Consider the following 16683-nt stretch of genomic DNA (forward strand, 5'->3'; position numbering starts at 1 on the left):
GGGGAAACCTATATTAGTTCATAACTTGTTCTTGAGCAGTAAATGAATTAAGAAACTTTTGTCCCCTCAAGTGGTCTTACCATTATTAACTAATTAGTTAACTGTTGGTGCCTGAATGGAATACATGAACTGTCATGATTGATAAATGATAAATAAAGCATGGGATCAGTACTTAACTAATACTTACTGGTTAGTGGTTAATTAATGCATTAAGTAAACATATACTACTACATATTGACATGTGTGATTCAATGTTCTCTGATCATATGGCTGTTTCATTTGAGATTTCTCCGCCCTGTTATATCACTAAGCCGAGCGTTCCAGTACATCGCCGTTGGATGATTAGTTCCTCCACCGCTGCATACTTTTCTGTCGCTTTTAAAAATACTGAGTTGCTTTTGAACCCCCCAAAATATATTGGACACTGTTACTCCCTTTAAAACCCTGTGTCTTAAACCTAAACTGAACCCTGGCTGAATGACACCACTCAGAATGCAAGAGGGCTGAGCCAAAGTGGATAGAAAAATAAGCTGCAAGTGTCTTGCGATATACTAAAGGAAAGCTGGGGCAGGTATCAGAAAACTGACAAAACTGAAAAGACTAGATATTTCTCTGACATTGTTTCAAAGAATTGTCATAAACCTGGTGTTCATTTTAGTACCATAAACACTGCGCTTCATCCCACACAAGCCCACTGTTTAGAGGCCTCCCATAACACATTTTAGAAGTTTCTGCAATTTTTTTGTGGGTAAGATTGCTAACATTAGAGCACTTACTCCCTTCCTATGACCCATCAACCGCTGTTTCCCGCTCAGCCCTTTAGCCGGTTTGAACCGGTGTCTCTTCCTCTTCCTGAGGAAATCATTCCGCATATGAAATTATCAGCCGGCGCCATAGATGCTGTTCAACCTTGCCAACTTATAGAGACTTTTGAGACTATTGGACCAAGCATCCAAGCAGTTATGAATAGTAGTCTGGCTGCAGGTTTTGTTCCAGAGCAATTTAAACATGCTACTGTGCAACCTTTGATTAAAAAAATCTGACTCAAATTTCAGACCAATTTCCAAGCTCCTAATTCTGTCCAAATTTCTAGAAAAACTTGTTCTTTTACAATTGCAATCTTATCTGGACAGGCACAGTATTCTTGAACATTTTCACTGATTGTGGTGATCATGCTATCTTGATTCTTTTAGATCTGACTGCAGCATTTGATACAGCTGATCACAACATACTCATCTGCTGTCTGAAGCATATTGTGGGCATTAAAGGCATCACATTGGAGTGGTTTAAATTTTACATGCCTGACAGAATTGTTTCTGTCAGCGTAGGTGACACTGTGGAGTCCCCCAAGGATCTATCCTGGGACATATCCTTTTTTCTCTGTACATGCTTCCCCTAGGACCCTATTGTAAGAAAACATGGCATTTCTTTTCATTGTTATGCAGACAACACCTAAGTCTACTCAGCTTTGAAATGGAAAGACACCAACTTTTTAAAACCATTGCTGGACTGTCTGGAGGACAACAAAGTTTAAATTCTTTAAACTTCAATGAGAGTAAAACCGAGGTCCTCGGAACCTTTTATTAAGTCCTCCGCAAAGAATTTGGGCGTGTTTATGGATACCAATTTTAAAATAGGCAAACAGATCAGCTCAGTGATAAAGTCGAGCTTCTTTCAATTAAGACTTTAATCCAAAGTCAAGCCCGTCTTATCAATTGGTGATTTTGCAAAAGCTATACACGCCTTTATTTTATCTTGGCTTGATTACTGTAACGCCCAGTATGCAGGGGTCAGCCAAGCTTCTCTCTCCCACCTGCAGCTGGTACAGAATGTTGCAGCACATCTCTTAACAGGCACTAAGAGGCATGCCCACATCAAACCAGTATTTGCATCCCTCCACTGGCTTCTGATACAGTTTTGGATAAAGTACAAGATTCTCCTGTTCACCTTTAAAGCTATTAGAGGACTTGCTCCTAGTTACCTTACTGACATGATTACTCCTTATACCCCAGCTAGCTCTGCTAACCTGTTTTTGTTGACCGCTAGAAAGTCTACGCTAAAACAGAGCGGGGGCCAGGTCTTTTATGTCCTGGCCCCTAAACTGTGGAGTGGCTTACCACTGAATGTTAGAAGGGCCCCTCGCTGCCTGTTTCTAAGTCTCTTCTAAAAACACACTTTTATTGCTTAGCTTTTAATTCAGTTTGAGAGTTGCTTGATTACCAATTGTCACTGTTTTTAAGTATCTTAGTGTTTTTGTTTATTCATTTCTTTTATTGTCTTTTAAATTGCTGTTGCTACATTGTTTTGCCATTTCATGTTGTTTTTAATGGTATATTGTCTGTACAGCATTTTGGATTCAACTCCTGTTGTTTAAAAGTGCTCTATAAATAAATAAACATTAACAAACATAAGTAAAGTGTGACCAGTAAAAGTCCAGGCCAAGTTTTTTGTTTCAACCAACCAATTGAGCGTAAAGAGTCACATTGGTAGAGTACTCAACTGGTTGGTTGAAACAAAGTCTTGGTCTGGATTTTTACTTTCTGGAACTGAACTATCCACCTCCGCTCTTTTCCCCATTGATCTTCTTTGTTAGTTCTGTAGAACGGTTCTATCATTTATCTTCTCTCCAGTGTTTATAGATGCTGAGTACTGGCTGAAGCCATGCTGACATGTTGGCCTGGGTCCATCTCTATTCCCGTGCTCCTTCCCTGTAAATGGAGCGGCCTGCTTCTCATTAGAGTTAGTTGATTGACTCATAAACTTCAACCATCTGTATTCTAGTATCTACATCCCAAAGGAATGTGATGGACAAACAGCCAAGACGAAATGGCCAGATATTCCACACGAATGTGAGGCGAAACACTTGCTTGGAAATGCATATAAAAACGCTCTGGGAACAACTGCATTTTGTCTTTAACAGATTGCGCATTTTATTATAATTTGAAGTTCTTGTTTCTACAAAACTATTAGAAATTAAAGGGAAGGATTATTTTATTTGGCACACAGGTCAAGTCATACAAATTATTTTGACAATAAGCTTTATATATTGAAGCAAACAGAAAAAGAAAAACTGCTGATGTAGTTTCATGTGAAAAGCTCAGAATTAGTGAAGTTGAGGTTTGCAGATCCTGGGGTAATAGATCTGTTTAAAAGGCTTTGAAGTCCCCTGACCTGTCGATTGGGTGTCATGCTCACCTGAGATGTTTGGGCTGTCAGGGGCCGCAGGCAGGGCCCCTGATGGAGATGGGGAGGTGACAGGAGCCGGGGGGGTCTTGCTGGTCTCCTGGGGTCGGCTTTTAGACGTCTCTATGCCCTTGACTCGCCTCGCATGCCGGTTTCCCTTGTAATGGGCCTCTGCTTGGCTCTGTGAGTGAGGGGGAAAGGCTGATGCTTAGGGGTTTGGCTCAGCGTGTCGTGTGAGGTGTGGAAGGTGCTGTGACATTGATGATTACTGTCATGCTGACACACTGAACGCAACTGCATTGGCCATCCAAGCATTAACCGAATATGCCTGTGCAAAACTGGAACTGGATTCTCAGAGGATAGTTGCACTGCATAGTGAACAACCGTGTCAGACGGGGAACAGGTATCTTCTCTGGGTTGGATCGCAGTAGCAGCACTGTACCAGTGTAGTTAAAAAAGGAATCAAACGTAACACCAGTGTGGGTGTTGTGCAAGTGCTGTAAACAACAGGGTCTAGACCAGATAATTGGGGATGATATAAAACAGCAACCATTTATTGTGCAAGCAAACAAGGAACTTTTCAAGGAACTGATCACAATCCTGCCAGGATGCTCCCCGCCCCCCCCCAATCAGGAATATCGTACAGCCTCCAATCCCTGTACTATGCATTAAGACAGAGGGTATAGTTGGTATATTAATAGTACAGTATAATGATAACCAGCTGGCATGCCAGCAATGGGTGATGACTAACGCCAAAACAAATTAACTCAAAAATGCTTGTGTGCTGTACTCATTAAATGCACAGTCATCACTACTAAAGACAAGAACAGATACCGTGTTTTGTTTTGGCAGATGACTGTGGTACAAGCTCATTTTCTTGGCCTAAATGATCTTGGACAGGAGTGTCACTAGAGATTTATGAAAAGGGGCTTAAGGCTTTACTAGGGAGTGTGATTTTAATGACAGCGAATGAGAACACACTGTTTAAACTAATTAGTGTACATTTATTTTGGGGGTGGACCTAAAGAACGTTTTAGGGAGACTAACGCACCCCTAAAACGGCCCTAGTGATGCCTCTGATGACGGATACAAAAAGCAGCCATTGTGTTGGTTACGTGACAGAGGGTTGAGGGTCGGAGGGGCACTGGATACTGACATAGCTGTTTATTAGTAGAGGATCGCTCTTTAATTAAGGACCAGGGGGAAGAATGCAGTAGCTGAGATTATTCTATTTGAGCAGGTATTAAAACTGCTGTTTGTTGTAAATCAGCTAATGATAGGAAAATGACTAAATCAGAGCAGTATTCACACCTCAGCCCACTATCGTAGGACAATGAATGACCCTATAAGTGACCCCTGGCGTAGTGATATGCTGCAGAGGAGGACAAGACAGAAACTCTATACTCTCCAGCTGCCACGGTGCTTAATCTGAGGTTAGTCTACAAAGAATAAAACAAAAAGAAACACCGTTAAATGAGGCCCTTGGGATCCAAGTGTAAAATCTTTGCTTCCTGGCAGGGAGAGTAAGTACTGATCTGGTTTTGTCAAGTGTTATTTTAAAGTGCCACAACCTGCCTTTAAGAATAATCCATCAAACCATCAATCCATTCATAGAATTATATCAATGGGAAATGTTTTTATTATGCTGTGTTATTGATGTATTGTTGATTTTTACAGCATTTGGAACTGGGCTACATTTCGTTAATTTCATCTAAACCAAAATGTGAGTTTTCAAACATAATTAAGATGCAAAGCTTTCTAAGAGGGTTGACAAACCAATACCATACATTTGTTTTACAAAAAGATCCACATATATATAGAATATTCATTTATTGTCATAAATAATACAGGCATAATAATGTGCATCCACCCATGTGGTTACAGGGGACTGGAGTCTATCCAAGGCAGGAACCAACAGGACACATCTGTCACGTGATGACACAGGGAGAACATGCAAACTCCACACACATGGAGCCATGGTGGGGACTTAAGCCCAGTTCACAGAGGCATGAGACAAGAGCACTAACCACTGTGTCACCATGCCACCCTCAACACAGGAAGTGGCGAGACATGGGGCATCACAAGGCAAAGAAGCTGGAATAGTTGCCCGTACCCTCATGCCAGAAGCAGACGTCTCTGAGTTAAACTGGGTGGAAGAATGCTTAGTGCATCATTGCTGGCATGTGGCAGTGATTACAGATACTCTTTGGCTCTAGACAACCTGTGGGCATCCTACCCACTGCCCGCTGGGCCTGCACAGGAAAACATAGTGTGTGGGTCTTTGGGTTAAGCCTCAGTGCCTGTGATCTGAAGGTTACTGGTTCAAATTCTGTGGCTTGTAAAGTGATTGCACCACGGGGGCCTTGAGTAAACTCTGATTGCTCCAGGAACTGTCTGACCTTGCTTTCTTAATTGTATGTCATTTTGAATAAAAGAGTTTGCTAAATAATAATGGTAAACAGACACGCATGGGCACCTTTCAGATTACTGTGTATTAAAGGTGTTTATGTGTATGTGTTTGCATAGTACCTCTCTAGCTTTGGACAAACACATTCTTTACTTTAACCTAGACAGAAAGCATATGCTTGTCAAAGAATTTTGGCCTTTTCTCTTTGTGCTTTTGTTTTGCAGTTAAACACAGAAAAGCAGTGATCTTAACTGAGCTGCACTTTCTGAATGTTTTCTACACCCTGGACCCAGTGATTATTTTGGCTAAATCTAGAAGTACAAATCAGTCAGATAAAACTGGAGGAGATCCAGCATGTTTCAATGTCTGGCTGCAGCACATTGCAGACAGCCTCCTTGGATCAGTCCCCAGCAGCACACCAGGTGGAGTAACATGTTACCCTCTTTCACTCAGTCTTTCCCCCTCTTTGTCTATCTTTTATTCCCGACCTCCTCCTGACATGGAAGCTCTGCTCTGCTCTGCACATGACAAGGAAGAAAATTACAGCTTTGCATTGCATCAGCCACACCCAAGCCCAGATTTTAACTCAGGCTGGTAAAAATAGCAGCTGGACACTCCCAGGATTTTATAGGTTCTCTGGCGAGGCGACCTTTTGGGTCAGAGCCCAAGCTCACGCTGGATCGGAGCCCCTTAATCACAGATCCAGCACAGCATGGAGGGCGATGACTGTGTCATTCTATTTCTTAAATTTCTTATGTATCCCTCAACTTATATACAAGATACACATGTACAAAAGTCACTCTGTTCACCTCTGAGTTGAAGCGGATCTGGCAGACATTGCAGGAGATGACCGGTCGCTTGGCCTTCATCAATGGCACTCCAAAAGTGTGGCTCATTACAGCCTTCTGCACAGGGTCCATCTGAAGAGGAAGAAGAGGGAGGAAGAAGAGGGATACCAACTATTAGCCAATCAGCCATCGGCTGCTACCAGAAAGGAACTTGTCACCCAAACACATAGTGAGTGTTTAGCTCTCTGTCTAACGTGTGTTTGGATCAACTTCACTTCTCATCATACTGCACGGCTGCGGGTCTCATATTCTCAATGAAGAAAATGTAAATATTCCTATGGTGATATGTGCTTTGACCAGTTTCCTGGTCCCCATATGGAAAAACTCTATTTTATAAAAATACGTGATTGCAATGAAAAAACTAGAAATACGAAAACTCTTGTATTTTGCTTGGTTACTTATGGTTATGGTTAGGGCAGGGTAGGGGTTAAGGTTGTCATAGTTAACATTTGCATTTTTCCCATAGAAATGAACGAGCGGGCCCCATAAGGATATGATTACGTGTGTGTGTGTGTGTGTGTGTGTGTGTGTGTGTGCACAGAGCTTAGAGAAAGTCTTGGGACGCTTGCTGAATTCTGTATATATGTTGTACATTTTAGTTTCATAACACAAAACTGGTTTAATTGGTTTCATAACAATAGTCCATTGACAAGCAGTGTTTAACATATCTACACATATCATCTGCACATTTGCTTTATATTAAGTGTCATAATTTTGACTGACTCTGTTAATTGCAATTGTACTCCCAAAGGGAAACTAAACACAAATGTTTGTTTTTTTATGTTATTGCATTGGTGTTACTAATTAAAAAACATCCAATGAGACTGCTTGTCAATGATTTTTGTAATAAAACCAATAAATACCAATAAGACTTTCTGTAAGCACTGTATATATAATAATAATAATACTACAATAATTTAATACAGTAATATAACAATATAATAACAAGGGGTGGTGTGTGAATCGGTGGGTCACAAGTCTGTGCCCATGGTTAAAAATTCACCAGTTTGAATCCGGTGAGCGACACTGGTGTCGTTGCTGGGCCTGTAAGCAATAAGGCTCGTACAGCTATTGGCTTTACAGCCACTGGACACTAGTGGACTCTGTACAGTGACCCCAAAAATGTGCTTTTCCCGTGTCTGTGTGTCTCACGGAGAGCGAGATGGGATGAATAAATGACGTACAGCGATAACAAAAAGCATAACAATAATGGTAACGTTAGAAAACAGAAGGAAGAAGAAGTGATTACAATAGCCAAGAACCAGCCCCGTTTCTGATGGGCTGAAGGGGCCTGTGAAAGAGGGCAGAGGCCTAAAATGGCTATTTGTAAATCAAACTGAATGTGTCTGAAAATCAGCAAAGAGATGCTAAGCAGGCAGCCTCCCCTGCTGCTTGAGTAAAGGCACAAAGACCCCGTCGGGCTGACAGGGCGACAGCTCGCTTTGTTACAGGCATGAACCGTCTGCTTGGTAATGGCTCTGGCAGCAGGGTTTGTCTTTCATCTGCTCGCTCCTCACACTCCCTGCAGTCCTTTCCCCAAGTTAATGACAAATGAGCTTCATGCCACCAGGACTAAGCAAACAAGCAGGATCCAGCCAGTTGCCTAAAAACTTGTGACCACTGTAATTCGGGAGGCTCCATTTGCACGGAATTATTTGAAAGTCTTCAACTTTCTGAAGAGATACTGGATCGCTTTTATCTATTTATTTATTTTTAATTAAGGCTGCCGCTCTGCATTGAAGCCCAATCGTGTGGTGCTGACGAGCCTCGGAGAATGAGAGCGATCACGCAGCCCACACTTCTTCTTGCTCGGTTCAGTTCCAGAAGGCTGAACAGGCAAAAAGCCATTGTGATTACATGCTTTTTTGAGGCATAAACAACAGCTGTAATAACTGCCTCTTGCCAGAATCATAGAAAAACAAAAAACAAAGTGGAATTCAGCCCATGAACCACAACCCCAGCCCAAACTGTTTTTTTCATTCCAACAAAAGCCACACATTTCAAAATGACAGGAGCTTGTCCTTTCAAATTAGATTAAAAGTTCGGTAGTTGTAGCCTGACTGCAGAACCATGGACACAAGAGGTACAGTATATGATAATCAAAGCTGTTTGCAGGATCTAAACAAGCCATATTAGGTAATATGAGTACTTTACTTGAGTGGGCACAAGTATCTCAGTTATTCAAGTACAAATCATGAACAAATATAATAACTACATGAAATGCATGAACAGTTATGACTGATTAATGATGAACGAACATGGGGTCAGTACTTAACTAACACTTAGTATCTACAGTAGGTAATTAATACATTAAGTAAGAGTGTAGTAGTACATAGTGCTCCTAAAGTGTTACCCAAAATACTTTTCATGTACATATAAAAGACTAAATAAAAAGTTTAACTTATTAATGAATCTGAACATCTCATCATCCCCCTGCACCTTGTTCCCTAGTCTGCATTTCTGTCTCCTTCTAAAGTCCTACTCTGACAATCACTGAAGTGCCAAATCCAGGACAGAGAGGCGAATGAGGAGGAGACAAATGCTTCCCCCCCCCACCCAAAAATGCACCATGGGTGAAGCAGACCTAAAATCTTAATCACAGAAAAAAACGCATTTGATGTCACCTACTTAACTCTGAGGCTAGAAAACGTCTGAAGCCTTGTCATTGTCAGCAGTTCTGAGAATAACAGCACGGCGTGTAGCTCCAGGTGGAATGGCAGCTGACCATTTCCATTTCAGCTTCAAACAGCTTCAAACGCCGTATTGTTTTTGCTGCCATTGCCATCCACCTCATTGCATCTGTACTCACCCTTTTTCACTGCTGCCGGCTGCAGCTCTGAGCTGCCTCAGCCGTCGGTGTGTCTATGTCACCCTTTCCTCGTTGTGTATGAAAAACAGCGTGTTTATATCTCTCTCGGTATCTCCGACAACCCAGTCTTCAATTTCGTAGCGTCCTCTCAACTTGGCCACTATTTGGTCCCACATTTATGCATCCTCTTCTCCAAATACACCCACTTTCTGAGTATCCATCCTAGTCTCTAATTACCCTCTTTCAGTATGATGTGCGGTCAGTGTGACCAAAGCACATCTTTTCAGTCTCAGCAGTGAACTTTTCTCATTCACAATCTAAATAAAGAATATCTCGCGTGTCTTCTGATCCCTTCCTCAGTCTGATTAATGTTCCTCTTCAAGCAACTCTGTCTTCCCTCCTCTCTCACCAGCACACACTCAGTCACAAATACATCATCCAGCTGCTACAGGCTTATTGTGCAAATTTCACCCCTCTCTCCCCTGCTGTACTTGCCACACCCTCCCTGAGATCATTTTCTGTCCCTTGGTAAGTATAATAATGTGTGTATCTGCTGACCCTCCCTCCCCCCATCCCCTCTGCATCCCTAGCCAAGTGAAACATGGGCCAAATCTTTTAACAGGAAACGGGAAGGCAGACAGCACAGCGATTCAAGAAAATGTAACACATCAACATGACAAGAATTCCGATCGCTGTGCCTTTGAAGGGTTTGAGTAAAAGGTTAAAAATCAGACCCGAAACTGGAGAGAGGCAATGTGAGAAAATCCTGGCAGCTTACTCTGTGTAAATAAACACACCCTTCAGCTCTGTTAAAACATATTTTCATGAGGTGTTCTCTTTGAACTGTCTTGAAACACATCATAATAGGAAGAGACAATTAAAATAAACAGACGTAAATTTACATCAAACAATACTACATGAAGGCAGACAGAACTGTGTGATATTGAACCAAACTGGAGAAAAAAAGGCATCACCATTTGAACACTTACATTTTTTTAGTGTACACGTAATAGTGAAAAGTCACACTTGCTAGGAATTTGGTTTTATTCTCCACCATCCCTAACCCTAACCCTAACCCTAACCCTACTCTGAAGGAGACACCCATATTTTGATATTGTACCCCTGTGCATGTCTGTTTGGAACTGAGAATCGAAATTCCAAACAGGACGGGGGAGAAAGACAGAACAAAGTCTCTGTGGAACCTCTGAGACTCTTTCGACATGGAGAGCTTGAGGAGCAGAGTGTTGTTATGTGAGGCTTGTCTGAGGCTTTGGGCCTGTTGGTGATACAGTTACACTCACTTCCTCTGGGCCTGCAGCCTCATCATATCCTGCTCTCAAGAGACTAACAACAGTATTCTTAGCAAGCAAAGCTGCACGCCAGGGTATATCCAGGCAATCTAATACTGAAACATTATGATGTAGCAACCCCCAAGAATGATAATGAAATGAGAGCCCAGGACATTAGATCTGAGACTCATTAATATGCATGCCTACATGTCCTAACTTTCTGTCACTTATTTGATGTTCATGTGCCATCGCAGTAGCATTAGCATCAGACTTACAGGGTAGAGGTTTGTCCACACTGCCTGAATCAATGCATGCCATTGATCTCATTTTCCCATTGCTTCTCCTGATGAGGCTCATGGTGGCAGCAGGTCAAACCAGATGCAATTTTTCACTGCCACAGTCTCTAGCGTGATCCGGGGGATCCCTAGACATTCTCCAGCCATCTTGGAAATATAATCCCTCCATCCTGGCCTGGATCTTCCCTCCAGCCAGTGGGATGCAGCTAAAGCAGTTCTATTAGGACCCATCCAGCTAACATCCTTATAAGATGCCCAAACTTCCAACTGACTCCTCTCAACTCTTCTAAATTTGAGGTCCCTACAGAAGACCTGAAAACTGCACTCATCTAACAGGAGTAACTTGCTCTTTTTTTTTTTAGAATGCGGCAGAACATCAGCTTTGGAGGTGCAGATCCTCATCCCTGTCATTTCATCCTCGGCATCAAATAATTTGAGTACGTGCTATAGGGGTCCTGGTCAAATGAGGCCAAGAGCATTGTTTACAAATAGCAGGGGATGCCACTTCTACCCCCATACTGGTTACCTTTCCAGTCACAGCTGCACCTTGATATCCTGTCCATGAAAACTATGATCTGGAGTGGAAACCAGATCAGATTTGTGTTAGATGTGCAGACACAACATTTACTGCATTCATACAGGGACCAGGTAGCATGCAGAAGCTTCTCCAAAGAGAAATTCCTGCAGCACCTCCCCCAGCATGCACTGGGGCACATAGTCAGAGTATGGAATAGTCTTCCTGATAACGTAGTGCAAGCTGAATCCTTGGGTTCCTTTAAATCAGAGCTAGATAAGATTCTAACAACTCTGAGCTATTAGTTAAGTTCTCCCCAAGCGAGCTCGATGGGCCGAATGGCCTCCTCTCGTTTGTATAGTTCTTATGTTCTTATGTAGTCATACACCTTTTCCAAATCAAAAGACACATGCGACTGTGCTGATATATTCTCATGAACCCTCATATAGTCATGGGAGGGACATAAGGTAGACCATTGCTCTGTGGCCAGAATCCAGGCAGAATCTGTACTGTTCCTGGTGAATCTTCTGTTCAGTTATCAGGCAGAAACTCCTTTCCAGTACCTGGTAGACCTAGAAGTCCGATCTGCCTACTGTTGCAAGGTACCCTCTGGGTTACAAATGGAGACCACCTCCACTGTTTATCCAATTTAGAGCTACTTAATTTACCTTCCAAGCAACACTGAAGAGGTGTATCAATAATATCACTCTAACAATAATCAGTTCTACCATTGCAGCCTTTTCACCATTAAAACACCCTATCCTGCTTCAGCTTGTACTGAAATATTTGCCAGGGTCTGTATTCACAAAGCATCTTAAGGCTAAAAGTAGTTTCTAACTTGCCAATTTAGGAGAAACTCCTAAAAATGATGGGCGCGTCAGTCCTAAATGTAGGACTCCTCATTTTTTGGACTAAGAGCAATTCACAAAGCCCCTTAGCGCCAAAAGTAGCACCTAAGTCTGGTAGAACTAAAACGTAGTTGAGAGGACTCCGGAATCAATAAGACCGATTCACAAACAGTTGCAAAATGGCTGCTGTCAATCCATGTACCATTGTCTTGGAAACATTAAACGAACACTGAATTACTTAAAGGACACCGCCTCAGTCGGGAGGGAATAAAGATTGTTGTGGCGCGTGTGAGGAATGCAATAACAACTTCAACAAACCGAAAAAACCCAGTCACACTCACCGGAAACTGTTTATAGTGATCATTATAGTCGATTTTTTTCTTTTTTCCTTTTTCGTTATATCAGATTGCCATCTAATTGACATTTGTATATTTATTACATGAATATATAATAAAAAGGACAGCATCGCTATTTACTTCATTTTATTGACTTGTTCAAAATGCAGTACAGCGGTTTCAAGTGCTTTTCAAATTACAGTACTGGGTATAAGTACGTAAGAAATTTACAAACGAGAGGAGGCCATTCGGCCCATGAAGCTCATTTGGGGACAACTTAACTAATAGCTCAGAGTTATCCCTCAGAATGTTATTTGAATCCAGGTAATCTACCATTTTCACTTGGATTATAGCTTCCATTACTTTCCCAGTTACGCAAGTTAAACTGATTGGCCTATATTTTGCTGGATTACTTCTATCCCCTTTTTTGAATATGGGCATTATATTAGCATGCTACCAATCTGAAGGTACCACACCAGCAGATAATTCAAATACGCTATAATACAGTACTGTGCACTAAATATTCTTTATTGTAGTTTTGCTGCTGCATCTCAGTGGCTCGGTTTTGGTAGCTTATCGTAAGCTGTGAAGAGTCTATATTTGTTATTGAGAGATAATGACTTTCTTTTTCCTGTCATGTTTTCTATGCATGCAGCATTAGCCTCAGGTAGCCAGAAGCAGACAAGCTACCACAAGGCAACGTATGGCGATCAAAATAAAGTTTAAAATGACCAAAAATGAACACGGTAAGCAGACTACTTGATTACTATAAGCAAATTAACCCGTATTTGTACAGGAATCATTCTGTCCCAAGCTTTTTGATCCATATATGTGGTTGATCACTATAACCATGATCACCATAAGCAGTTTCCACTGTATTGGTGTTTATGGGATGTTGTGCGTACATTTTCACCAGCACAAACTGGCCTCTCATCCACCAATCCCCGTGGTTATTGCAGGCAGCTCGTGCATGAGAACTGACATCAGCCAAAGCGACAGTCTCACTCTTGGCTTAGGCGTTGGCTCTTTCCTAACTAAAATTTGCTCTCAGCCACGTTGTGAATGGTTTTAGGGAAAAACTCTTAGTTAAAAACTTTTAGTGCGATTTAGACATACTCTTAGTGGTAAGATAAAATTCTTTGTGAATAGGGGCCCAGGTTTACATCACTGCATCCCAAACAGGCATGTAGCCAGGGCATAAAATTACGGGTCTGAATCCCCCTCGAAATTTGTTTGTTCCTGACCAGCCACGTGGCCAGGAGTGAACCTCACATGTTACTAAAGCCATTGTTTATTTGTTTTACACACTGTATTTCAATGGTACACTTTTAACTTATTGATATCAATATATATGATACATTGATAGCATGACTGTTAAATTATATACATGTGCTCTGCTAACATTTTAAATCCCATTCTTTGTTATAGAATGACAAATAATAACATTGTTTGTATATGCTAATCTCGAGTGAAATTGCTCGTTCAGTCGTTAGATGTTTTCTGTAAGGTTGCATGTGGTGAACAGAGCAGGTTCAATATAAGCCTTGGTCTGTCCTCATTGTTTCTGCAACATCCCCATCTGCTGGAAGGTCGTACAACTACAGCAAATTACTTTAATGCTCAATCCTTCAAATAATCAATATTCTAGTATTAATGAGACCATGCGTTGGGTGTTGAGCTTAAGTTACATCCGTATCATGGGGCTCAGTGCACTTATAAACCTGAGTGTTAGTGTTCCCCCGATTTAGGGATATCAGCCTTTGGGCGGCTGAGTTCCTACTCCTTTCCGGTAGCTTCAAGTAATTTTTAGTAGTTTCAAAGCAAATCTGTGCTGCAGTTTTTACACCCTCTGCCAAGGGAACATGTCCAATGCCATGCAAATTGGGATTAAAATTATTTGTAATGTACATGTACTAAATGTTGTTTGTGTAATTTCGCTTTGATCTATAGCAAAGGTGAATTATATGTGCGCGAGAACACGAGAATGGTGAAGTACGCGTATTGAGGAACAGCCCTGCACAAACTATGGCTGGACCTGAGCACTCACCATGCTGAAGTTGTGGAAGAGCCTGAGGCTGGGACTGGGTGGCGGGGCTTCCATGGGGATCTGCAGGAAGGGCTTTATCTCCACATGGGGCTGGATGACAGTGGGGGTCTGCAGCAATGCTGGGATGGAGCCTGCATGGTTAATACTACCTGCACAGAGTGAAGACGGCACAGAGCAGGAGTAAGAGTGCAACACTACCAATAATCATTGATCTTTTATCAGTTCATTTTTATTTATCAACCGTTTTAACATGACTGCACCTAAGAGTTTGAAGATCTAACAAGGTAGGTGTAGATGTAATTAGTAAATATTCAAAAAATGTGAACTTTGTTCAAATCCACAGTGAAGTCACTTGAATGGACCCATATGACTGATCATCCAAATCCCCTGAGCTTTCAGTTCGCACAGAGCATAAACCTCTTACTCATCATCAGCAGGCTTCCAAACATATTTTCTCAGTAGTAATTTCTCAGAGACACTAAATTAATTCTCCAGCCCCCCCACATCCATCCATGCCTTTTTCTCAGCTTCTTCCTTTTGCTTCAGCATCCTCTCTCAGGCCTGGTATGTTCCTAGTAATACACTGGTTAGGCCTGCCTTCTGCGATTCGGCTGTGGTGAGCAGCGGGGCTAAGCTGCTTACGTCACGTTCTGCAAAGTCCAGATCTGCGGTTCTTCCTCGTCTTGTCACTTTACCTTTTCCTCGTTGCTCGCGGCTTCCTCTTCTCCACTGCGTTTTCTGCTTCTGTCTGAGGACCAGCCTCCTATCAAAGGTCTATAGTGAGGTGTGTTATGTGATGCTTTTGATCTTGATGCTGGGGCAGCAGTTAGTGTAATTAAGACTCGAGCACCAGTCAGGACTGTACTGCAGTACTCTGTTACGAGGAGCTTGACCTTAATTGTTCCAGTAAAATAGTGTGTTAGGTGACTGTTGCTGATTGAGCCCTAGGATAGGAAGCTCTCCTTGCCTGCATAGGTCTCTGTAAGCCAATGGCGAGAGCTCACTAAGCAGCTGGTGGAGATTCAGCCACCTGGTTGGGCCTCACGGCTACATGCTTGCAGTGTAGCATCTCCATCGCCACCCAGTGGCAGGTATGAGCTTCTACAAGCAGCTGAGGAGTTGCCATGTGTGTGTAACCCCTGACCGGGTAAGGACTGAAAGGCAGCCATTAAAAGTCAAAAATGATATAGAAAGGCTATAAATTCCCCAAATTCCCCGAAGAGATGGCCGGAGGGGATGTACATTCCCTTAAGCAAGTTATAATTTGCTGCAGTCAACAAATATGCTCTCGTGGTTTTAAAGTTGTGCGTTTCAGTTCTGTGATTGAGAAATGTAAAGATATGAACAAATATTCAAGATTTAACGTCTTCTGCATTATCAGTACAATGTTAATAAAATGAAAGTTTTTTAAAAGAGATGTGAATCCTTTCCTCCAGATTAGCTTTTGTTTTTGAACACTGTTTGCAGGGACTGACTTAGCGCAGGGCAGGTTAGTGTAAGGTGTTAGAGCTTAAGCTGGGGGGGCTTGTTCTCTGAAAAAAACACGGCCTGTGCTTCGCCTTCACAGCCAGTGGGTGTAAATCTGTTTCCTGCCCTTGGCCTGTAGTTACTCCACTAAATTATAACACATGTTGGGCGCTGCCTTACACTGTAAATCAACCTGCCAGAGTCTGTGGTGCATGCCTGCACATTTTTTTCTTTGAATTTTGTTGGCCTACTTCTAAGACATATTTCAGAAAAAAAACTGTAAAAATTGCCAACACACTTGGACAGACATCACAGTTTTACACTAACATGAAGATCATTTAAACACCATTTCTTTGACTGAGACTTTTGCATGATACTGTATATTAGATATGTTGAGTGTCTGAGTTTGGCCGTAGTTAAATTTGCAAAGAATTGCTGTCTCACACAATAAGAGCTTGACTGATCGGACTCATACTGCTGTTTCAAGTCTGGCACCACAGTCTCATTCACACAAATATCCACAAAGTTACAAACATCACTCTCACACACAGAGTTACAATCAAATCAGCAGATGAAGATGTTTCTTTTGTAATTACATCAGCAAGGTCACTCGGGGGTTTGTGGGAACATTCATTCATTA

The 16683-nt window shown here is 42.0% G+C and overlaps 1 protein-coding gene across 3 annotated transcripts in view; it reads right to left on the bottom strand.

The window, feature by feature from the left end:
* Positions 1-16683, bottom strand: part of LOC111853886 (zinc finger protein 385A-like) — a 50133-nt gene that overhangs the window by 13795 nt on the left and 19655 nt on the right. For 2 of the 3 annotated variants that reach the window (XM_072702205.1, XM_072702204.1), the window contains exons 2-4: positions 14577-14725; positions 6400-6510; positions 3196-3364 (exon numbers count right to left, since the gene is read on the bottom strand). In XM_072702205.1, the coding sequence (XP_072558306.1) occupies positions 3196-3364; positions 6400-6510; positions 14577-14725 (429 nt within the window). Of the gene's footprint in view, positions 1-3195; positions 3365-6399; positions 6511-9247; positions 9737-14576; positions 14726-16683 lie in introns of those variants that run through there. The other variant, XM_072702206.1, reaches the window with a different exon arrangement.

Source organism: Paramormyrops kingsleyae, chromosome 18, assembly GCF_048594095.1.
Source record: "Paramormyrops kingsleyae isolate MSU_618 chromosome 18, PKINGS_0.4, whole genome shotgun sequence".
Taxonomy (NCBI): Eukaryota; Metazoa; Chordata; class Actinopteri; order Osteoglossiformes; family Mormyridae; genus Paramormyrops; species Paramormyrops kingsleyae.